Here is a 25,500-nt window from a genome sequence, read left to right as displayed (position 1 = left end):
ACTTGCTACCATAAATAATGCTATGAACACTTATGTACTGCTTCTGTATGGCCATAAGTTTTCAGCTCTCCGGGTCCCTTCTGTTTAACTGTCTCAAGAACACATCTGCCTCTTTCTTTGGTACATAAGCTGAAGGTAGCTGAGATCCATATTATCTTTTGCCAAAGTGTCTGTTTCATCCTCCTTCAGGTGAAATAAGCAAACTGGGGAGACACGGCAAAGCTTTTAGGCCGAAGGGCGCCCGAACAAATGAGAAAAGGCTGAGGTGATAAAAGGCCAGGAAGTACAGCCAGAGATGACTCCCCAGTTCCATAACCAGAGGCAACGACTCTATTAACCCAAGAAAAAGGCAAATAACCCAAATAACAATGGCAAAAGCATCTGAATAGACTTTTCTCCAGAGAAGATATACAAAGGGTTGCTATGCACATGAAAAGATGTTGGACATCATTAGTCATCAGGGAAATGGAAATCAAAACTGAAATACCACTGCATACCCAGTAGGATGGCTATAAATAAAAAATGGAAAATAGCAAGTATTCATAGGATGTGGAGAAAATGGAATTCTTACATACTGCTGGTGACAGTATAAAGTGGTACAGCCACTCTGAAAAACAGTGGAGAAATCCCTCAAAATGATAAACAAAGGACCATAAAACCCAGCAGTCCTGCTCCAAGGTGTACATTGAAAAGGAAGGAAATGTTCATACAAAAACTTGTACATGAATGTTCATGGCAGCACTAATTCACAAGAGCCAAGAAATAAAAATGACCCAAACGTCTGTCAACAGTTAAATGAATCAACAAAATGTATTTATATCCACACAAACACATTAAGTACTGACACAGGCTATAAGGTGGATGAACCCTGAAAACCCTATGTTAAGTGAAAGAAGGGCCCATAGTATCCAGTACCATTTATGTGAAATGTCCACAAGAGGCAAATTTATAAAGACACAAAGTAGATTAAAAGTTGCCTAGGGCTTAAAGAGGTTCAGGAGAACTAGGGAGTGGGTACAAGGTTTCTTCTTGTGGCAATGAAGACTTCTAAAAGATTGTGGTTAAATCTGTAAATATACTAAAAACCACTGAATAGCATGCTTAAGTGAGTGAACTGTATGATGTATAAGTTATATTCAATAAATGTTACCCAAAACTGGATTGCAGGAAAAATGATCACACGCTTGGATGTCACGGTAAATGTCAAATTATTTAAAAGTTTCTCAATGCTTATCCTCAATTTTTGCACCTACCTCCTTGTGTGGACAGGAGATAAACTGTCCGTGGGCCAGCGTCACAGCCCATGACACACTCTGAGTATCCCTGACCTCCTCCATCCCTTTACTGTACTATTCCGTCATGGGGGAATAAGCTCCACTAAGAACTCCTAAGATTCAAGAAAACAGTACAGTAGTTGGGTGGAAGTTCTGGAGTCAGACAAACCTGCATTTGATTTCCAGGTCTGCCACTTACTTTCTAACTTCATGGTTTCGTTCTCTTGAATCTCAATTTAGTCCTGTGTACAAATGGAGAGGGCCCCTCCCCACATCATCAAGTCTTGGGAGAATCAATGAGACAAAGTGCTGAGCCCCGCTCTGGCACACAGGACAGGTGCGACAAGTGCCACGCATTTATCATCACAAGCACCTCCTTCCCCACCCCTTTTTTCCTCATGGATCTCTGCATCCAACTCCATCGCTCCCTAAATCTTTCAGGCTCCAGGATTCTGGCACTGTTGCATCACCCCAACATAGCCAGGGAGTTGCTCTCATTCCTCAAACACAGAAACCTCCTGCTTTCTTTAGGGGACCAGCCAGCCTCCAGTGAGGCAGTGGCAGCGTGGCTCACAGGAGCCCTATCCTGGCCCATTGCAGAATTCCTTCTCCCTGGCCTCCGAGGAAGAGCCCATCGGGCAGCAAAGGCGACACAAAGCCAAGCAGAGCCTTGAGACGAAGAGAAATGGCGCTTCCAACGCTGTCTAAGACCTTGGACCCGCTGTATCTCAGGTCAGCCCTACTACGTCCGCAGATTTCTCAGTTCCCGTGAGCCGAGAAATCCGGCGTGCTGCCTAAGCCAGGTCTGAGTCGGCTTCCTGTCACTTGCAGAAGAAACAGCTTCTTGATGGGAAAATCAGCTCCTCACCGAAACCCAAACATGATTTCATCGTGGCGGAGGTGAGCATCATCATCAATAGACAGGACGGCCTCGGTCTCGATTTCATCCCAGGGCAGGAATCGATTGTTCAGACTGTTCTTCTCAGTCCGGACCACCTGGAAGGGGGAAGGAAACACACTGACGGTCAGAGTTGCATCATCAAACACAAAGCCAAAACCGCCTTCAGGTCAAAGGCGAATCTGTGGCTTAACTCACTGAACCATGTTGCCTGGTTGCCTACTCTTTATAAAATCTAGCATTTGCCTTTCAGGAATAAAAACTGCCTTAGAATTCAGCAAATGTATAAGGATTTCACATTTTAAGCTTTACTCATTTGTGGACTGATCCTCTTGTGGAACACACTAAAGCTGAGGATTATTTTACGTATGTGATAAACGCAGTTCAAGGAAATTACAAAAAGCCTTCCCACGAGAACACAAGGTGGCAGAGGAGAACTGAGAGTATGATTCCCAGCTCTGGAACCCCCATTTGCTCATAAACTTTAAAACCAAACTCACAAATGCCTTGAGTCCGTCACTCTTGACCCCCAATTTTATGTCCTTTTTCACCATATAAACACAGGCAGCATGCCCAGTCGAGTTAATTACTTCACCTTTGCAGTCCCTACCCGCAGCGCTGACGACACATGCAAACACTTTTTCCTTCAAGCTGCACAAATTACATAAAACTAACAGCTTCTGTGTCCACAGCAAATCCCAACACAGAGAATCTCTATCCAAAGTGACCCACATCGTGAAGTATTTTCTTCCTGAAACAAAGATTAGTACCCAAAGAGAACTACACTGTAATAAAAGGATTTTATTGAAATCACATCTCAGATAAGCACAGTTTACCACACTGGAGGTGGGGCTCTGTTATTCACCTCGCCTCCTACTGAAATAAATGAGGATACCCACACTCAGGACTTTGACAGCTCATTTTATTTTTACACTTTCTATACCTAATTAATTCAACCAATGAAGAACCACCATTTCAGTCTCAAAAACCACAGAGAACCTCTTGAGGAATCATCTTTTTAGAAATCCAAGAAGGGTCATCTTACTTTCAACAGAATATGTTACTTGTATCGACAATAACCCCTCCCTAGTGGGATGAATGTAATTATATCCAGGGTCTAGAAGTCTACAAAAGTTTATCTAGAAGTTTATTACAAGTTATGATTTCACAGGTACCCCTATGATCTCAAATATTGTCTCTTCAGCTTAAAATACTCTTTCTCCTATTCTTCTACCAAAATTATTCTGCCCCTGGAGACCCAGCTCAGGTGCCTCCTGTCACTCTTCTCCTTGCCACAATTAATCACTTCTTTGTTCTCAGAGCGGAATCCTCACACTTCAACTCATTCATTCCAGCACACTCAGAATCCAGCTAGTTCAGAACTAGAAGGGCTTGGAGGTCAGAGTCCAGCTCTCACTCTATCCACGCACAACAGGCAAGGGGCACAGCTAGACTCTAACTCGTACCTTCTAGCTCCAAAACAGTCTTTCTCTGCTAAACTTACATTAAATTCATAAATCTCATTGAACTAAGGCCCCATGGAAAATGCCTTATTAATTTGTATGCCACCAAGAAAGAAAAACGCTGCCAGATAAGAAAGCACATGCAGTAGGTTTTCACTTAGAATATTTACTTTATTAAAGAGCTTTTCAAGACTCTGCCTCAGCCCCAGAGGGGTTCCTCCCAAGTCAAGACAGGGAAGGCGCTGTAACAGATTTGCTGCCAGAGGACAGACGTCAGAGTCGGGCAGCAGGCACAGCCAGCCAGCTTGCCCTGCAGGGCACTGTCCGGTGTAAAAACCCCCAGGCTTGTCGCCTAGGACTCCCAGGCCCAGGTTCAGCAGCAACAGAACCAAGGCCTGAGGCCTGGAGCAGGGAGGGGTGAGGAGCAACGAGGGGGAGACAGCTACTCACAGTCGTGGCTGCCAGGCTCCCTCCCCAGGGTGCAGGAGGGAGGCCAGAGGCAGCCGAAGCCACATGCCAGCCTCCGCAGAGGTCAAACGCCGGCCACCTTGAAAGCACCCGATTTCAGAGATGTTACGATGTAATGTGCACGGGAGAATCAATGGACCACAGAGGCCATTCACTGGACCACCTCCAAATGACTCTTGGGCCATTCATTTTCCTTCCCTAACATGCCTAGCTTTCACTGATACAGAACTGCAACCCTGCCGGTTCAGGTGGACGGGGCTCGCCTGCAGCTCCAGCAGTGAATCCACGGAGCTTACAACCTCCACGGAGCTTAAAATCCAGCACTGAGTACACGGAGTTTACAATGAGGAAAAAATAACTGAAAAATCCAATCCTTGAATATTTGATTATAGATCACCAATTCTGTGAGTTAAGAACAGGAGAATTATTTACAGCAAAAGCAGTGATGCAGGAACACAGCACAGAGCTCAAAGTGTGACCCAATGACCCACAAGGCGAGCAACGGCCTGGGACGCGGCTGGAAATGCAGAACCGCAGGCCCACCCCAAACCTACCACATTGGAACCTGCACTTTAACAACCTGGGGACCATCAGAAGAAAGGTCCCCAGGTGATCCTATGCCTGTGAAGCTTTGTGAGGCACTGGTACAGAGGAAAAAGCATGGCTCTGGAGTCAGGAGAGCTTGAGTTCAGATTTCAATTCCACCACTTACTGGACGTGGGAAAGCAAGTAACCTCTCCACTAAATCAACATAGCACCATGTTTCATGCAAAAACTGAAGTCGTTCATCAGCCCAGCTCGACAATCCTATTAACAACTTCTTAATCTAAAAACAAGAAACAATAACAAACCCTAAAGTGATCATGATTTGATACATACTGTATATCCAAAATTTTGTCCAATTTACAAAGTAAATCACATCGAGATGACCTGCTTATCCCTTGGAAGACTTAGAACTGAAGGTCTAATGGCACATGTGTTTTGGCCTAGACTTCATATCCAGTTTTTGAGCAGGTTTATGAACACCCATCAGAGGCCAAGTCCACTAAGGTCAGCTTCTATGGATTCCAGGAAGATAGTGTACATTCCACCTCTGCTCATCCCGGCATAACTCCTCCGATACGGATGTCAGCAAGATTCTCAGATTAGGGAACTGAAGCATCAGCCATCAGAAGAAAGAAAAGCTTTTAAGGATTCACAGAAATACACCAAGTACCGCAGCAGCTTATCTGTGGTTAGCCTACATATAACTGTTGTCAATAAGTCTGCTTAAGGATTGAGAGTGGTACGATTCTCAACTAGGAGTGATTTTTGTCCCCAAGGGACATTTGACAATGACTGTGGACATTTTTGGTTGTCACAACAAGGGGAAGGAGAATGTGCTATTTGCACTTAGTGGATAGAGGCCAGGGATGCTAAACCTTACAGTGCAGACAGCACCCCACAATGACCTGTCCCCCCAAAAGTGTCACCGGTGCCATTGTTGACACCCTGACTTAAAGTCAACCACCAGAAGACAGAAAAGCAAACTTCAAATAGTTAACTATAGTTCATTATTTAAGGACAATCACCTTTTCCCCACAGCCAAAAAGAGATTTCTGCCCTTACAAACTTTGTAAATACAAACTAAAATTAAGGGGGGGAAAGGGCAGTGGAGAGTGAAATTTTTCTTCTAACAGTTTTGCTTCAAAGTTCTAGTGCTTAGTGGCTAAAGCTCAGCAAAACAACTATTACCCACCTAGCATCAAATACGGACAGAAAGACTCAAGGATTTGTAATGCAGACATGCACACCAGCACTGGCCCGAGAGGCTGAGACATGCAGAATGTGAAAGAAGTGAGTCAACCAGAAGTAGTTAGGAAACATTCTTATTTTTGTGATGTTTTGTTCCAAATTAAAACAACATTCCCTCCTTCCTCAACATTGGCTGTTCTTTCTTTCATGCCTTATGATTACACCTCAGTAATTTGTGAACGTGAAGACCAACCTTTAAATCATAAATTACTGGCATGACATTAACCATAATGTATAGAGCACAGTCCCTGGTATATAGGAGATGTTCAGCAAATGTTTCATGAATGAATGAAGAACGAATGAGTAGGAAATAGGACCTAATTTGGTCCTGTCCATTCTATTCTCAAAATAGGGAATTAAAACTGAGAAGTTTATCTATCCAAGTATAAAACAATCGATATACTGAAACTCCTTTGTATTTAACCTTGTTTTCTATGCCAAAAACTCAACAACCTACAACAACCAAGTCAGAAGCAATGCTTACGAATATTTATTTTTCTTGTTTCATGTGCAAGGCTCCTGAGGATGCTTCACTAGTTCTTCTGTTCACCACCATTCATGAGAGCCTTGGCTTTCTCTTCTCATTACAATGGAATAGTCCCTAGAACCCAACCTATGCAAAGGTATCCCACAGGGTATGCATGATCAAAAAATAATAACTAATTTCAGTTAACATTCACCTTGGTTCTTGAGGAGTTCTGGAGCTAATGAATGATAAAAGAACTACTCTAACAGGGTCCTTTCTCCTAGAGGATCAAGGAGGTCTTTGGCTTCTAAATCCAGGCACAATTAGCAAATCCACATTAATTAGCAAAGTGTCAATTCACACCATAAATATTTAATTAGCTACCAGCATAAATCTGATTCCATAGTTAGCAAATCTCCCTTAAAATCTAAGGGATTGGAATGTAAGTAGTTGTTGGTATTAACAAGAACAAGGGAACATTTCAACAATTCAGCAAGTGACAGCTGCTCAAGTGAAGGAGAAAAATGAATTTGGATTCAAATGAAGAACTACCTAAACATGGTTTAAGAAAGCAGCTCTTAACTAGCCATAGGCAAGTCTTTGAAGTTGACAGGCAAGAAAAATCAAGGACGTAAAGAGAGTAAGTGAATCAACCCAAGTCATTAAGTGCATCTTAGGTGGAAAAACCACCGGGACATCTCATAACAGTGCCATTTTTCCACAGAAGGTTGCTACTAGTCCCTTTTACCTGATACCTGGGCAGGGTTGGCTCTATGCCCAAGAGGCCAGCAATTCAACTGTCCCAAACCCTGCCTCTGTTAAAGAAAGTCATTAAAATATTTATAGAGAATGGAGTCAAATTCTCCAGCTTGAAACTATTTCCTCTTTTTTCAGAAGAACTAGAAAAAACTTGTATTGCTAATATGAGCAAGCCATTCAAAATAGCCCCCATTTGGACAGTTTCTGGCATTTCCCAAATAGGTATTATATTATTGCAATGAGCTGCCTAGTAATCAAAGAGAACTACTTATTTCCCACCGGAGTTAAAAGAAAGGATTAGTTCTGGTAAGTTCTCTGACGAATTTCAATCACTGTTAAAGGAGGTGGCACCAGCTTCTCTACATCCCTATCAAATTCAAAGAAAACTCAGGAAAAATGGCAAACAAAGGCTGCTTTATTATTCTATTCGAGCAGCATCTACCTTTCACAGAACAAATGTTTGGTTTTTCTTTTTTTATTTCAGTGACATTCAGAAAGTTGTAACTGAGAAAGAAAGAAGTGAAATTTAGGAAGAGGTCTATAAAGAAATCTCACCCTTTACAACATTTAATATACAAGATAAATTCTAGGATCAAAAGTGTTAAAAATCCTACACATACACAGTCTTTGAAGAGTCTCAGACTATAAATTCAATAAAATAAAATAAAAGATTAGCAGCAGTAATAAGAAAGAAAATTGAAAACAAAGATTTGTGCAGGAGAAAGCGGTCCCAGCCATGATACAAAGGGAGGTGATGGAGAGGATGCCAGAAGCCTCTCTCAGTGAAGAGGTCAAGCTGCCCGTAACATAGGCAGATTATCCACACTGCCTTCCACGTCCGTGGGCACGAAGGGGTAAGGAAGAGTCAAACAACAACTGGGCATTTCTCCAGATTCCTTATTGTATTATCCTAATTCCTTCCTCTGTAATCCAGAAGTCAAAGAGGTTAATGACCTTATCAAAGATGACAAAAATTACTATTTAATCCCAGGTCTCTATCACTCTAAAACTCATACCGCTCTATCCTACGTGCTGCTGCTTAGAAAATATTTCATATGACTCAGTTACATGATGAAATAAATTTTTAGAAAACTGGTCTAGTACCAACATTCCCCTTGCAGACTAATTCTGCCTAAAAAAGATTTCTTTAAACAAGCTTCTAGCAATGCATAAGCTCATCAGACCTTTTGCCCTGTTTTGCTACCTTTCTCTGTAAAGTGCCTAAGCTACAGGGCAACGAGTAGGCAGTTTGCTTAAAACTCACTCCATGGCCTCACATTTAAGAGAAATGGGAAATCTTCTAGATTGCCAAGAGGTGGATGAACTCAGGACTAAAGCCTTGTCTTGCATACTTGGCTATTACTTTTCCTATAAAATACAACATCCTAACCATGACAGATGGAGCAAAGAATGAGAAAGAACCTGCAAAAGACTACAGAAAAGGTTCAGGATCTCCAATTCCCAAACACCAAACTCCCAACTGCATCCTGCAAAGGAATTCCATACTATCCTGGTGAATGACACAGTCTTCCTAAGTCCTTCAGGGGGCGATTGAAACTGCAGTTTCTGGGATTAGACATACTAAAAAAGCTCAGCTCCTCCATTACGTACTAAATCATGACCTTGGGCAAAATAATTAACCTCTCTAAGCCTCACTTTCCATAGCTATAAATGAAGAAATCATAACAGATACTGCTGCAAGTTCTTCACATGCTAAATTACAGACAAACCTCAAAGATATTGTGGGCTCAATTCCAGACCACCTCAATAAAGCAAATATTCTACTAAAGTGAGTCAAATTAATTTTTTGATTTCCCAGTGCATATAAAAGTTGTTTTCACAATTCTGTAGTCTATTAAGTCTTCAACAGCATTATGTCTAAAACAATGTACATACCTTAATTAAAAACACTTTATTGCTAAAAATGCCAATCATCCAAGCTTTCAGCAAGTTATAATCACTGATCACAGACCATCATAAATAATGAAAATGTTTGAAATACTGCAAAAATTACCAAAATATGACACAGAGAAACGAAGTGCACAAATGGTGTTGGAAAAATGGCGCCTACAGACTCACTTCCCACAGGGTTGCCACACACCTTCAACTTGTAAAGAATAGAGTATCTGCAAAGTGTACCGCAGTGAAGTACAATAAAACAAGGTGTGCCTGGGTCCTAACTGCTTCTTAGATGTTAGCTTTACCATCACCCTCTCTCCTTCTTTGCAGCGACACAGGAGTCTACTGGTAAGTGAGGGGGTTTGTAAACCTTCATGGGGCCAGGATCAATCTGAGTTTTGGAGTCTTAGGAGACTTAGGAAGTGAGCAGCAAACACAGACCTGGCAAGGCCTGAAAGGACTGAAAAAGCAAAGGGAGAAATGTCACAGGGAGTGGAATCTGCTGGTCACGTGTGTGTGTGTGTGTGTGTGTGTGTGTCTGTCTGTCTGTCTGTCTGTCTGTCTACGGAAAGGGACTGAGAGTAAAAAAAAACTTCTCATTGCTCTATTACCATGATGGGGACGCCAATGTCAGGCCACAGAAGGTCCTCTGACGGTAGCTTGGGCGAATTCCAGACCACCACTACCTTGTTCAGGTACGGGAGGCCATTCAGTCTCTCCAATGAGTTCATAAGCACTTCCTCCCGCTCGTAAGTCAACATCACTACCGTGAACTGCTCCCGTGGAACGTTGCCTCCAAGGGCAGCCTGAAACTCCTTGCCAGAACCCCCCGCTCCCCCACCGATAGGCCGGAATCCAGTCCCCGAGCCCAAGAATTTGGCCTCTGAGGGCAACACGGGGTCAAAGGGTGTGTGGGGGAAAAGATGGAAAGGCCCTGGAGCGGAGTTCCAGCTGCGGTAAAAGTCAGTGACAGTCAGAGTAAAGTTGCGGAGGTATTTGGGTGAGGCATAAGGCGGCTCGGTTTCCACCGGCCCCAGGTCCAGGTCCCCATTGTCGGCCATGTTGGGGTCAGTCCCAGCCACCTTGCCTGAACGATGGGGGATCTCAGCTGCCGCCTCTTCCCGGATGGGAGCAGCTGGAATCTGGATGCGAGTCCTAATCATAGCCAGCACGGTGTTAAAAATACTGTCAGCAGTTGAGAAGTAAGTCTCCCAGAGAAAGCGGCCCTGCCGCCTCATAGCCAGCAGATCGCTGTCCAAGAGACTTCGTAACAGGAAGTGAACCTCGGTGACGCGCGGCTTAGGCACCACCAAGGCCGCCTCATTCCACTGCAGCATGTCCTGGTAAGGAAGCTGTACTTGCTCCCCCAGCACAACCGGGACAGCACCGACCTCCAGGGCTTCGAAGAGCCGCGTCGCGCACCCAGACGAGATGAGCAGCCGCGGGTCCCCGGGGGTGATGATGAGGGCGAAGGTGGAGAGCCTCAGCAATGCCAGGCGGTCCTCGCGCTCCCCGCACAGAGCCCACTCAGTAGGCAGGCTGGGTTTAGGCTGGTTTTTGCAGGTAAATTCTACCGAGACTTGATCGAGCTTGCTGTCCTGTACGGCCTTTAAGGTGGCAATGATACGGTCATCATAGTCAGCTGGCGGGTCACCCTCCATCTCCTCCTCAAAGGAGCGGGCCTCCTGAAGGCTGGACCTCAGGGACTCGATCTTCTCACCCTGGAAGGTGAAGAGATACTTCCGCTTAACTGGCACCTGTGGCGGGATCTCCATGAAGTTGGGCTCCGACATGGCATGGACTAGTGGTGACACTACCAAGTCAAAGCCAGGTCTGTACTGCGCAGCATAGAAAGTGGACTGGGCCACCATGGCGCGGCCTGTACTGACGTTGTACAGTAAATTCTGCGTGCCTGACTTCCGTGACAGGCTGACGACGACATGGTTGTGTCCATCTGCCCGCCAGTGCGGTAGAGAATACAGCTGCTTCTCAAGGTCGGCGGGCCGCAGCACTACTGGCTCCTGCATCTCTCCCACTAATGCCACATACAGGCAGGCGATGTCCGCATTTTCTGTGACATAAACGTTGGCTCGTGCTGTAGCCTGAAAAGCCTGCTTGACCAAGGGATCCAGGTAGCTGCCAAAGGCAAACTGGTCACTGTCATAAACGTAGACCGGGAAGCCGGAGGTGAGAGGGCAGCGGGAATAGTCGAAACAGCTGTGCAGCCGGCAGCCTCGCGTGACCTTTGGGGGAGGGAGGCCAGCGTCGTCCTTCTCTGGGAGCAATCGGATAGGCAGGGAAAGTTTGGGCTGATTTTGAGCCATCAGCTCTTTGTACGAGTGCTCCGTCTGGCTGATAACATTCTTGAGCTGCAGCAGGTCCTGCTTGGCATTCTCAATACTCTTCTTACAGGCTTCAATCTTCAGGTTCAGCTTGGCGATCTCACTGTTCAGCTCCTGCCGCTTGGCTTCCAGCTGCAAGAGCTCTTCGCTCACTGACTCGCGGATCCGGCAGAGATCCAGCACGTGCTTCACCTCGCACAGCTCGTTACCAGCCCGCGGACCGAAAATCCGCTTGCCCGCCTCATCGGCCTCGTCCAGGGTGGTGAGATAATAGTGAGCAATGAGGGGGAAGAACACCAGAATGATGAAGAGGGTAAAGCTGAGCCACGTGAGCCGGATTCGGTTGGACCAGCGCAGCATACACGTCTGACCTCCATTCCCCACTCCCCCGCTGCGCAACATGGTATAGCCCGTCATGAGTTCCTCTGCGGCTCCGGCCCCCTCCGATCACGTCGGGTCACTCGCCATAACCATGAGTTTCTGTTAAATAAACTCAATCTCTGTTCACTCACACATTTCTGTAAGAGTTTGTCTATTCCCTATACAAGGCACCAAATAAAATGGAAATTTCATTTTCCTCAGCTGTGAATGAAATAATCTCTGACCTTATTCCAGCAGATGTTAAGTTCTGGTTGGTGACCAAAGAACATGTCTTTAATCTTTATCAAATGGTAAAAGGTACCACACTGTCGATGAGATGAAATGGAGACGGTTCCTGAAGATGAGACGCAACAAAAACACCCTGGAGTCAGACAGACTTTGTCAACTGCCATAGCTCTTGTTCCTTGGTTTTGCTGACAAACAAGTATGCATAGTCACTCTCCACAGTTACGAAGTGGCTGGTTAGAACAGAAATAAATGCCAGCCTCTTACTGAAGTCATTGACAACAATCAGGCCTGAAAAAGAAAAAGAACCGTGTCAGTCTTAAAGAGATTATGTTCAACATGCCTGCCACCTCCCTGCCCCTCCTACTGCAAACCAGGACATTTCTAAAAAATGCTTAAGCCTGTAAGATACAACAACGGTTGGAACACTGGTGCATATCTCACAAAGCATTTGAAGTCTGGTGTAAGTTTTGTTTAGTATGGACATCTTACTTGGTGTTAAGAAACAGGTAAGGGTAAGTGTCCAAAAATAGCTTCAGCTTTTCCGCACAGATACACACCCTTCTTCCTATTTAACTGTATACAAGGCGGCATTAGAGCCCTAGGAAATGATGAGCACCTACATTCAACAGAAGGCAAAGATATGCAACAATTTGTCATTCTAGACTAAGGCATTATCTTTAGATGAAGAGGGACACCTTCCCATCCAGCCTGGGGAGCTATGTTCATTCCTAACATGAAAGGCCTTCTGAACTACTTAAAACAACAACAAAAAAGACTGTGAGAAGCTCAATTTGTTATATTCAAGGTTGAAAAGAACTCTTTTGATCCCTACCCAGTAGGAGTCGCAGTAGTGTAGAGACAAAAGGTGTTTCCTAGTTTCTTCTCATTTATCTTGTTAGCGGACATCATGTGCTCCTGGTTAAATATAAATAGTAACTTGGTCTTTTAGAAAGAACACTATACTTAGCAATGACGGGCATTATTTCTCATCCTTTGGAGACAGATTTGCTATCAGACCTTATGCCTCTGTTTCCTAATCTCCCAAAATGGAGATAACAACATATTATGTTGTTATAAAAAGGGACAGATGATGTGAGGGCACTTTAGGCTTTGTAAGTTTTCAAACAACACTCCCAGTCCTGTGCTCTACCAAACTTCACCATCACAGGCTATAAAAGCTTTTCACTTGCTTTCACTCAGCATATCTACACCTCAATTCACAATTTTCTGTGCCAAAGAATACTCCAAATTCCTTTCAGTCATTTCCTCCAAAAAGTATTTATCATGCTCTTAACATGTCTAAGACATGGTAAGTATAACTGTGGGAGAATCTAGAATGTAAAATAATCCGGGACCTAATGGAACTTCCTTTAGCCTAAGAGATAAACAAACAGCAAGGATAGTGCATGAGGTAGTTTGAAATAAGCAGTACTTCACTGACGCTTAAGCACTCTCTCTAGCCTCTGCCTTTGTTAACGACGTGAAACTTAAAGGTTTAATGGAGTCTTCTCTCTCTTTAAATAAAAACAAAAAGTAACAATTTTAATAAAAGGCTTAAGTAGAGCAACAACAAAAAAAAACACAAAATATCCTAATCATATAAAAGCCTAAATTTGGATCATCTAAACTTGGAAAATTAGCGACTGACCAAACATCCCAAAGAATGTAGGTTGGGTACCCCTAAAGCATTATCCTTCTCATGCAAATGTTAGAATCCCTCATTCTGTTCTCAGCAGTAATATTCTCTGCACTTACAATCAAATCATGATAAAGAAAAAAAACAGTGGAGGAAAAAGGATGGCATAAATAATCAAGGCAACTCAGCTGATTCATTCTCTCCTTACCGTATGTTTTAGGGTCCTTCCCTTGGCTGACTCATGCAGCATTAGACTTCAGTAAACCATTTCTTGGAACAGTGAACTCCAGGTTCCAGGGCTAAGTCTCCTGATAGAAAATAGAAAAGTAACACTCTATTAGAAAAATACTTGGTATTATTAAAGAATTTGCTTACTGTCCACTACAAAAAAGCTTCTCTTATGTATATAACTATAGAATTTAATGTCCAAATAGAGACACTCCTTTTTAAGTGAAGAGGGGAACTATTAATAAATACACGGGGACAAAACAGGCATAAATTGGCACTTTTCTCAAAGGCAAACCAACCAGATATATGGTTACTTATTCATGTGCTCTAAGAAAAGGGAAAAAAAAACAAAACACTGTAAGGTTGAAAAGGCCTTCCCTTTTAGAAGTATAGACTAACATATTACAGAGGAAATGATTTATCTGGAATTTGCTTTAAAAAAATGCACAGTATGAGGGTGGTGAGGAGCATCTGGATGTATAGATGAAACAAGATTAGTCATGAGCTGTTGTTGACACTGAATGACGCGGACACATGAGAGTTTATCATACTATGTTCTGTTTTTACTTATGCTTGGAATTTTTCATATTAAAAACTGAAAAATATATTCCACTTCTGGGAATTTACAAGAAGAAAATAAAATCACTGATTCAAAAAGATAACATGTGCCCTTATGTTTACTGAAGCATTATATACAATAGCCAAGACATGGAAGCAACCTAAGTGTCCATCGCTGGATGAATGGATAGAGAAGATTCAGCACATACATACACAATGGAATATTACTCAGCCATAAAACAGAAGGAAAGCTTGCCCTTTGCAACAATATGGATGGACCTGAAGATATTATGCTAAATTAAGTCAGAGCGAGAAAGACAAATACCATATGATTTCACTTAATGTGGAATCTAAAAAATAAAACTGTTTGAAACAGACTCTTAAACTCAGAGAACAGACTGGTGGCTGCCATGGAAGAGGAGAGGAAGGAGATGGGTGAAACAGGTGAACAGGATAAAGACTACAAACTCCCAATTATAAAATAAATTAGTCATGGGGATGAAAGTTCATCATAGGAAACACAGTAATACTGCAATATCTTTGTATGATGATGGACGGTAACTACACTTATTACAGCTAGCATTTAATAATGCATGTAATTGTCAAATTACTATACTGTACACCAGCAACTAATATAATGTTGTATATCAACTATATTTCAGTTTTTAAACATCCCTTCAAAAATGGTTTTTATGAAAAACTATATATATATTACATAGAGTCCAAACAAAATGTTTTTAAAAAGTCATTTGGATACTGACAATACTTCATCTAATATTGCTATTTCTACCACTTTATATATGAACAGACCTGGAATAGAAACCAATGTTCTAATGGACACAATGACTGAAAAGAATTTATCCCTATCAAGTTCCATCTCTTTTACTGGAATAAGGCAAAGGGGGCACAATTGTCCAAAAGCATGAACTTGCCTGTCCTAAACAGCTATTAAATTATTTCAAGCACAAAAGAAAGAAAAAGAACCTTCAGATTCTCTTCTGTCATTCTCTGGAAAATGACAATGAAAGTACTAGGGCCTAAAAATAAATGTCACTGAAAAATGGATAAGAAGCAATCTCCTGAGATTCTGACTGCACATACAAGATGCATGCTTTATTCATTCTCAGTCACCCACCACAGCACTGAATGCCTAAAGTGTCAACCTGGCTCCAACAGTGCATCCCACACACAGCAACCAGACCGCCACCGGAAAGCAGGAATTAGAATGCTGGGGTCCAAGACGGCAGCAGAGGAGGATCCTGAGCTCACCTCTCACAGACACACCAAATCTACACCTCCATTTACAGCAGTTCCTCCTGAAGAACTGAGGGCTGACTGTACAGCTTCTATACAACAAACAATAGAGAGATGGGGACATGGTAATGATGGGGTTCCCAACCCGACACTGCAGCCGGGAGGGATGTAACTGAGTGGCCCTCGTGCACATCTGCCTGTCCTGGGAGGCAGCAAGAAAACGTGGCTTAAAGGGCAACTAGACTATAAGTGAAACAGACTATAAGTAAAATTTACTAACCCTAGAACCCAGCAAACAGACAGGGAACTGCTGGAACTTTCTCTGGGGTTAGAGGCACCAGCAGGTGCCATCTTTTACACTCCCAGGGATGGCAGCAGGATCTGAGTGTTAGCCAACCTACTAGAACTGCCCCAGCACACACACCCCCAGCCCATACCAGCTCCAGCCACCTGCTCCACATTCAACTCTCCCACCAAGGTGGCCCCAGTGGGAGGTGCCCGAGAACCTCCGGCCCATGCCCACTCAAGCCATCCTATCAAGGCAGCCACAGCACCTTAGGACCCCCCAGCCCACCCCAGCTCCAGCCATCCCACCAAGGCAGCCCCAATGCAGCATGCCCCAGGAGCCCCCAGCCCACACCCACTCCAAGTGGCCTTACCCAGCTGACAGGCACACAGTCTACACAGATGCTCCTACACAAGGCCACTCCTTCGAGACCATGAGAGGCAGCTCCTCCACTTACTCTTAGAAACAAACACAGAAAGTCAAACAAAATGAGGAGACAGAAGAAAATATCCCAAATGAAAGAACAAGATACAACACCAGGAAAAAACTCTAATGAAATGTAGGTAAGAAATTTACCAATAAAGAATTCAAAGTAGTGGTTATAAAGATGCTCCTCAAATTTGGGAGAAGAATGGAGGAACACAGTGAAAACTTCAACAGAAAATATAAGAAAGAATCATTAGAGCTGAAGAACACAGTATTAAATGAAAAAATACACTAGAAGCAATTAACAGCAGAGGTTAGATGACAGAGAAGAATGGATCAGCAATCTGGATGACAGAATAACAGAAATAAGCAGAATAGATAGAAATAGCAAAAAGAAAAGAATTTTTGAAAATGAGGATGGTTTAATGGACCTCTGGAACAACACCAAGCATACTAACAACTGCATTATAGGGGTTCCAGAAGGAGAAGAGAGAAAAAGGGTCAGAAAATTTATTTGAATAAAGAGTGGTTGAAAACTCCCCTAACTTGGGGAAAAAGCAGTTGTCCAGGCCCAGGAAGCACAGAAAGTCCCAAACAAGAAGAACCCAAAGGATCTACACCAAGACATATAATTAAAATGGCAACAGTTAAAGAGAGAATCTTAAGGCAACAAAAGAAAAATGAACAGTCACATAAAAAGGAAACCCTATGAGACTATAACCTGATTTTTCAGCAGAGATTTTGTAAACCAGAAATGAGGAGCAGGATATATTTAAAATACTGAAAGGGAAAAACTTACAGTAAGAATACTCTACCCAACACAAAGTTTTCAATCAGAATTTAAGGAAAGATAAAGACTTTCCCAGATGGTTAAAAACTAAAGGAGTTCATTACTACTAAACCAGCCTTACAAGAAATGTAAAAGACCTTAAGTCTTCTTTAAGCAGAAAAAAGACCGTCACTAGAAATAAGAAAACATGACAGAAAAAAATCTCACTGGTAAAGGTAAATATATAAAAAAGGCAGAAAATCAGCCACTTAAAAAGGTAGTATGAAGGTTAAAAGATACAAATAGCAGTATCAACTGTAACTATAGTAACAGAATTAATTCAGGGATACAAAAAAAAAGATGCAAAATATGACATCAAAAACACACAACATGAGGAGGTTAAAAATGTTGTGCTTTTAAAATGTGTTCAAATTTAAGCAACTATGACTTTGAAGTAGACTGTTACATACATAGGTCAATATATATGAACTTCATGGTAACAAGAAACTAAAAACCTATGATAGACAGCCGAAAACTAAACATAAAGGAACCCAAACATAATACTAAAGAAAACCATCAAACCACAAAGGAAGATACCAATAGAAGAAAAAACAGAGAACTACAAAAAGAAGCAGAAAACAATTAACAAAAGAGCACTAAGTATATACCTATAAAAATTACTTTAAATGTAAATGGACTAAATGCTCCAATCAAAAGACATAGGGTGGCTGAACGGATAAAATAACAAGACCCATCTATATGCTGCCTACAAGAGAGTCAGTTCAGATATCAAGACACACAGATGCTAAAAGTGAACGGATGGAAAAAGATTCTGTGCAAATGCATCAGGTAGAAAGTTGGAGTAACAACACTCTTGTCAAACAAGAAACCTGAAAACAAACACTGCATCAAAAGACAAAACAGCATTACATAATGATAAAGGGTCAATCCAAGAAGAGTATATAATATTCATAAATATTAATGCACCCAATATAGGAGCACCTAAATAAGTAAAGTGAATATTAACAGACAAAAAGAGAGAAATCAACAGTAATATAGTAATAGTAGGGGACTTTAATACCTCACTTACATAAATGGATAGATCATCCAGACAGAAAAATCAATAAGGAAATACTGGCTTTAAACAACACATTAGACCAGATGGACTTAATAGATAAATATACAGAACATTTCATCTGAAAACTGCTGAATACACATTATTTTCAAGTGCACATGGAACATTCGCCAGGGTAGATCACATATTAGGCCAAAAAACAAGTCTTAATAAATTCAAGATGATTGGAAACATATCAAATATCTTTTTCAACCACAATGGAATGAAACTAGAAATCAATTACAATAAGAAAATGAAAAAAAACACAAACACATGGAGACTAAACAACACAGTACTAAACAACAAATGGATAAAAAAAAATTTTTTTAATAACAGGAGACAAATGAAAATAGAAACAACTCCAAAAATCTATAAGATGCAGCAAAAGCAGTTCTAAGAGGTAAGTTTATAGCAATATAGGCCTACCTCAAAAAAAAAAAAACAAGAAAAATGCCAAATAAATAATCTAACTTTATAGCTAAGGGAACTAGAAAAAGAACAACAAACAAACCCAAAGTTAGGAGAAGGAAGAAAATAAAGATCAGAACAGAAATATACAAAATAGAGACTAAAAAACAACAGAAAAGATCAATGAAACTAAAAGCTAGTTCTTTGAAGATTAACAAAGCTAAACTTTTAGCCAGACTTATCAAGAAAAAGAGGGCCCAAATAAATAAAATCAGAAGTGAAAGGGAAGTTAAAACTGACACCACAGAAAAACAAAGGATCATGAGAGACTACTATGAACAATTATACACCAACAAATTGGAAAACCTAGAATAAATGGCTAAATTCCTAGAAGCACACACCCTTCCAAGACTAAATCATAAAGAAAGAAAAAATCTGAATAGGCCCATTACAAGTGATGATATTGAATCAAGAATTAATGAACTTCCGAACAACATCCAGGACCAGACAGCTTCACAAATGAATTCTACCAAACATTTAAAGAAGACTTAGTAGGAATCCTTCTCAAATTATTCCAAAAACTTGAAAAGGAAGAAATGCTTCCAAACTCATTTATGATGCCAAAGCCAAGGAAAGATACCACAAAAAAGGAAAATTACCAACCTATATCCCTGATGCAAAATCCTCAACAAAATATTAGCAAACCAAATTCAGCAATACATTAAAAGGATCGGACACCATGATCAAATGGGATTTATTCCAGGGACGCAAGGATGATTCGACATCCGCAAATCAATCAACATGACATACCACATTTTCAAGGGATAAAAACCATACAATCATCTCAATTAAGGCATAAAAAGCATTTGACAAAATTCAACATTCACTTATGATAAAAATTCTCCACAAAGTGGGCATAGAAGGAACATACTTCAACATAATAAGGCTACAGATGACAAAACCACGGTTAACATCACACTCAAAGGCAAAAAGCTTAAAGCTTTTCCTCTAAGATCAGGCACTAAGCAAAGATGCCCCCTCTCACCACTTTTATTCAACATAGCATTTTAAGTCCTAGCCACTGCAATCGGACAAGAAAATGAAATAAAAGGCAGCCAAATTGGAAAGGAAGAAGTAAAACTGTTACTATTTACAGATGACGTAAAAATGTATATAAAAAACCCCCAAAGACTCCACTAAAAAACTATTAGAATGAATTCAGTAAAGTTGCAGAATACAATTTACATACAAAAACTGGTTGTGTTTCTATGCATTAATAATGAGCTATCAGAAAGAAGAATTAAGAAAACAATCTCATTTACAATCACATCAAAAAGAAAAAAAGGCGTAGGAATAAATTTAACCAAGAAAATGAAAGAACCGCACTCTGAAGACTGTTAAGACACTGAAGAAAGAAACTGAAGAGGACACAATAAATGGAAAGACACGCCATGCTCATGGACAGGAAGAACACTGTTAAAATGGCTACATACCCAAAGCCAGCTACAAATTCAATACAATCCTCATCAAAATACCAATGGAATTTTTCACAGAACTAGAACAAAGACACCTAAAATTTATTAGATACACAAAAGACCCCAAACAGCCAAAGCAATCTTGAGGAAGAAGAACTAAGCTGGAGGGTATCATGCTCCCTAACTTCAAGCTTTACTACAAAGCTATAGGGATCAAAACAGTATGGTACTGGCACACACAAAAATAAAGATTCATAGATCAATGGAACAGAAGACAAAATCCAGAGATATATGGACATATTAATCTATGACAAAGGAGGCAAGAATATATAGAAGAGAAAAAACAGTTGTCAATAAATGGTGCTGGGAAAACTGAACAGCTAGATGCAGAATTTTGAAACTGAATCACTATCTTATACCATATACAAAATAAATAAATAAAATGATTAAAGACTTGAATGTAAGACCTGAAACCATAAAACTCCTAAAAGAAAAATAGTTTGCCTTCCTGCCTGATCCTACTGTCTGTTGGCAGTGACTGGACTTTGTCAGCAGAGGCCCTTTGTGGGCCATGCAGCTGCATTTCTGCTGGGATCATTGTGGGTAGGGCCATCCTCTGCCTGCCCTGCAGTGATGGCAGGGCTGCTGGGCTTGGGTAGGCAGGGTGGGTGTGCAGGGGAACAAGGCACTGGGCTGGGTCACCAACAAGAAGGAAGGAACTTTTGGAGCTGGTTGCTGCAGGTGCCTCCCCAATTGGGCTGAGAGAGGGCCAGGAAATCTGGGAAGCCTCCCTCCACCTACCACTCAGCAAAGTCTCCCTCCACCTGCCAGGCAGCAAAGTGGGTAGGTGGGTGCAGGTAGGTGGCTGCACAGATTAGTGCCTCAGGGCCAAGCCACCAGCAAGGGGGATGGAGCGTTTGGGGCTGGACCCTGCAAGCACCCAACCAGTTGAGCTAAAGGAGGGCTGTGGAAACATTGTCCACCTGCCCTTCCTCTGGTGAAGACAATGTCATCCACCTGCCCTTTCCCTGCCTCTCTGGCACCCTTCCCATCACTGGTAATGCCTCTGTGTTGGGTCCCAGCAGGACCGACGAAGCGTGCCTGTCCTTCACAAATGACAGAAGTCTTCTTGCAGGGTGCTCCAGCTCTCCCTGATGTCCGGTCCCATTAATCACCCAAGCTCAATGCAATGTGAACTCATGTTCCCAGAGATATCCAGAGCTAGGTGTGCAGAGTTTCTGAGCTCTTAAACTCTCCCCGACTTTGTTCCTCTCACTCCCACTTATGGGCTGGGATGGGGGAAGGGCTTAGGTCCCAATCAATCATGGCTCTGCCACTTTACCCCTCTGTGTGGTCTTTTCTTCATCAGGTGCACATGGTCTGTTCTTCAGGTCATTTTCATTTGTTTTTGCTGCAGTTGCTTCCTCAGTGTGTGTGTGTGGGAGGAGGTTTCTACCTTTTTGCCTTCCTATTCTCTCATCTTTTTTTCTGATTTTTCTATTCTTAAAACTGCTTTTTTACTGTTAGCCTTTGTTCATATCATCTTCTGCCTCACTTTCAAGAGCCTCTATAACCAAGGTTCGCTCTACCTACCCATCCTACTTAAACTATAACACATACATTAAAATCATGAATCTTTCAGGCACTATCCCAGTGCAAAGAATAAGCTAATAGCTCAGGCTGTGCCTTCTCCAACCTTCCCCATCTCACTACCCCAGTAGACACACTGATGGGCACTTGTTATGGCATTCTTCCTCTTTTCCATTTTCCACTTATTCTTTAGGGCCATTTTAGTCTTACCTCTTTTATAAAAGTTCCCCAACTACACTGGATTTCCCAACTGTCTAAACTTCCATACTCAAGATCAGAGGATTCAGAACTTACTTGAATGAAACTAATGAACAGTTGATTAAGTTATTTCTCTCCAGCTAAATTAAAAATGCCTTACAAAAAAAACTACTTTTCTCACCACTTTTGAAATCCTCCTACAGAAAGCACAAAGTTCCGGGTACTCGGTCATTGCTCACTATATAATAAGCTGGTTGTAAGCCTTAATTCATATTTTTATTCTCAGTCAAGTTTAAGATTTACAGCCTATATATCTTGATTCAAGGAAAATAAAAAAACTGTAAAATAAAAAGAGAGTATTTTACAGTCAGGAAAAGGCTTGAAGGCCACCAGGACTTCCAGATAGACTATTTGATTCAAGAATCAGCACAGTTTTGATAATTTAAGAATATTACATAATTTCCTCCTTAAAGTGATGTTGAAAATCCCTACTTACCACCAGGGTTATTGTGAGGATTAAATAAGACATTATAAGGGGAAAAACTTGTGGGACTTAGGTAAAGTAGTGCCGAGACAAAAACTGATGCATGAAATGCATACATTTGAATAAAAGGAAAGTCTTAAGTAAAAAAGCTCCTCCTTCAAGAACCACAAAAAAGAATTAAATAAACCCAAAGTAAACAGAAGGAAAGAAATAATAAAATGCAGAGATCAATGAAATCAAAAACAGAAAAAGAGAGGAAATCAATAAAAGAGGTTTGTCAAGAGTTTTGAGCTCTCAAGAGTTTTGACAAACCTGCAAGATGACAAAGAAAAAAAGAAAAGATTCAAACTACCAACATCAGGAGCAAAACACGGGCTATCACTACAGTCTCTGTGAGCATCAAAAACACAGTAAGAGAAGACTGAACAACTCTACACACAAAGACTTGACAACTTGGATGAAATGGACCAATTTCCTAAAAAACCCACACTACCACAATTCCCCCAATATGAAACAGATAATGAATTCTACAACTATTAAATCAATTGACTTCATAATTTTAAAGCTCCAAAATGAGAAATTCTCAGCCCCAGATAACACAAGCTCTTCCAGCAGAGGGAACAAGTCCCAGTCCAATTAATAAACCTAGAATTATCCTGCTACCAAAACCAGACAAAGATGGCACCCAAAGAGAAAACTACAAATCTCTCTCATGAATACAGGCACAAAACACTTAACAAAATATCTATCAATGGAATTCAGTAATACCTAAGAAGAATTAAGTCATAGGGCATGTAAGCAGGGCCGTGTCGCTTTAATACAGTCAGTCTTATCCAGAAGCATGAGACCTCTCGCCGTCCATTCACGACTTGCTTCACTACTCCTCACAGCGCTCTGCCATCTCACCCCCTCCCCCACCTCACACTAAGTGCATCTGTGTTTCGCACGTGTAGATCACACCCGCTCCCCCGGCTCTCCTTCTCTGGTCCCTGTCACCACTCCTGAACCACGGCTGGTCCTCGATGGGCTTGTCCTTTATCCTTCTCTGTCCTCACTTAACAGAGGCTTGCTGATTCATTCAGTTTGCTCCCCTAACTGGATGACTCAAATTCACCTCTCTAACCTTGACCTCCCTCCTGGTATCTCTTTTCCAAAGGTCAGCAACGCAGACATCTGCACTTCGATGTTCCAATGGCAGTAAGGGGACATTTCCTATAAGGAGGTTATGGTCATGTCTTCTCCCAGCAAAAAGGAAAAAAAATTTAAAATACTTGTACACAGAGATTTACCATTCAGATCATGGCCAATGACCTACTTCTTACTCTTGCCCTAAACAAGAATTTTTGCTGAAAAAACGGGAAGTAGAATTCTTGATCTGTTAGCCACTCACTTGAGGGCTTGAAACCAGCTGTGTTCCTGGAAAGCTGAAATAGTAAATGACTCAACTCAGAAGTCCGAGAAGCAAGCTGAGAAGCTGGGGCTTAGAGTTCGAATCCAGAATCCCGCAGCCCCATCACCTCATTCCTATGCCTCAACATACCGACGCACTCAGTTCCCTCCTCCTTCCCAGAGCATTCTCTTTCCACGGTCTTTCTCAGAATGGCAAACTCTCTAATGATCAGTGGGAACAGGACCCGTGCTAAGGACCTCTCTTTCAAGAGTTTGTTGATAGAACAACCATCCTACTGACTCGACTTTTCTTCTTTTAGTACTAAAATATTCTTACATTGAAACTTCCTATCACAGACTTGGGATATCTGTTTATTTATTTAGGTCTTCTTTAATGCCTTTCAAAAAAGTTGGAGGGCGGAGCCAAGATGGCGGCGTGAGTAGAGCAGTGGAAATCTCCTCCCAAAAACACATAGAGCTATGAAAATATAACAAAGAAAAATCTTCCTAAAATAGAGACCACAGGACACAGGACAACATCCAGACCACATCCACACCTGCAAGAACCCAGCGCCTTGCGAAGGGGGTAAGATACAAGCTCCGGCCCGGTGGGACCCGAGCGCCCCTCCCCCCGGCTCCCGGTGGGTGGAAAGAAACCGGAGCAGCTTTTTTTTTTTTTTTTTGGCGAGTGCTTTTTGGAGGCCTTAAAGGGACACGGACCCCGGTGCTAGGGAGGCAGGGCGGTGGGACTGGTGAGAGGGTGCCTGGGACCGGCGCCTGAGGACAAAGAATATCCCATGTTTTTCCCTGCGGGACCGGTGGGCAGGTGCCTGAGACCAGCACCTGAGGACGGAGAAATCGCGCGTTTTTCCCCTTTTTTTTTCTCTTTTTGGCGAGTGCTTTTTGGAAGCCTTAAAGGGACAGGGACGCTGGTGCTAGGGAGGCAGGGCGGCGGGACTGGTGAGCGGGTGCCTGGGACCGGCACCTGAGGACAAAGAATATCACGCGTTTTTCCCTGCGGGACCAGTGGGTGGGTGCTATTTGGAAGCCTTGAAGGGACAGGGACTCTGGTGCTAGGGAGGCAGGGCAGCAGGACCAGTGAGCAGGTGCCTGGGACCAGCGCCTGAGGACAAAAAAAAAATCAAGTGTTTTTTCCTTTTTTTTTTTTTTTTTCTGTTCCCTCTCTCATTGTTGCTGTTGTTGTTTTGGTTTGGAGAGTGCTTTTTGGAAGTCTTAAAGGGGCAGGACAGGTCACTTAGACCAGAGGCAGGGAATCTGGGGATCTCTGGGCACTCTAACCCCCTGGGCAGCAGGGAGCACAGAGCCCCCTTACGGAGATAAATAGCCTCCCGGCCGCTCCCCCTCCAAGGGGGCTCCACCATTTTGGAGGAGCAGCCCCAGCCAGGCCAAGCCCACAGCAACAGCAGAGATAAACCCCAAAGCAACTGGGCAGGAAGCAGAAGCCCTGTCTGCGCACAGCTGCCCAGCACAAGCCACTAGAGGTCGCTATTCTCCCAGGTGAGGAAGGCCACAAACCAACAAGAAGGGAAGCTCTTCCAGCGGTCACTAGTCCCAGCTCTGCAAACTCTCTCTATCACCATGAAAAGACAAAACTACAGGCAGACAAAGATCACAGAGACAACACCTGAGAAGGAGACAGACCTAACCAGTCCTCCTGAAGAAGAATTCAAAATAAAAATCATGAACATGCTG

General features: G+C 42.4%; 1 protein-coding gene across 6 annotated transcripts in view; it reads right to left on the bottom strand.

Moving 5' to 3' along the window:
- Positions 1-25,500, bottom strand: part of EXTL3 (exostosin like glycosyltransferase 3) — a 107,768-nt gene that overhangs the window by 21,915 nt on the left and 60,353 nt on the right. For all 6 annotated transcript variants that reach the window (XM_073232757.1, XM_073232759.1, XM_073232760.1 and 3 more), the window contains 3 exons: positions 13,817-13,916; positions 9,633-12,260; positions 2,143-2,270 (listed from right to left, as the gene is read on the bottom strand). In XM_073232757.1, the coding sequence (XP_073088858.1) occupies positions 2,143-2,270; positions 9,633-11,780 (2,276 nt within the window). In that variant the 5' untranslated portion in view covers positions 11,781-12,260; positions 13,817-13,916. The remainder of the gene's footprint in view (positions 1-2,142; positions 2,271-9,632; positions 12,261-13,816; positions 13,917-25,500) is intronic.

This window comes from Manis javanica, chromosome 3, assembly GCF_040802235.1.
Source record: "Manis javanica isolate MJ-LG chromosome 3, MJ_LKY, whole genome shotgun sequence".
Lineage (NCBI taxonomy): Eukaryota > Metazoa > Chordata > Mammalia > Pholidota > Manidae > Manis > Manis javanica.
Note: the sequence above shows the minus strand (reverse complement) of the source record. Positions and strands in the feature narration are given on the sequence as shown.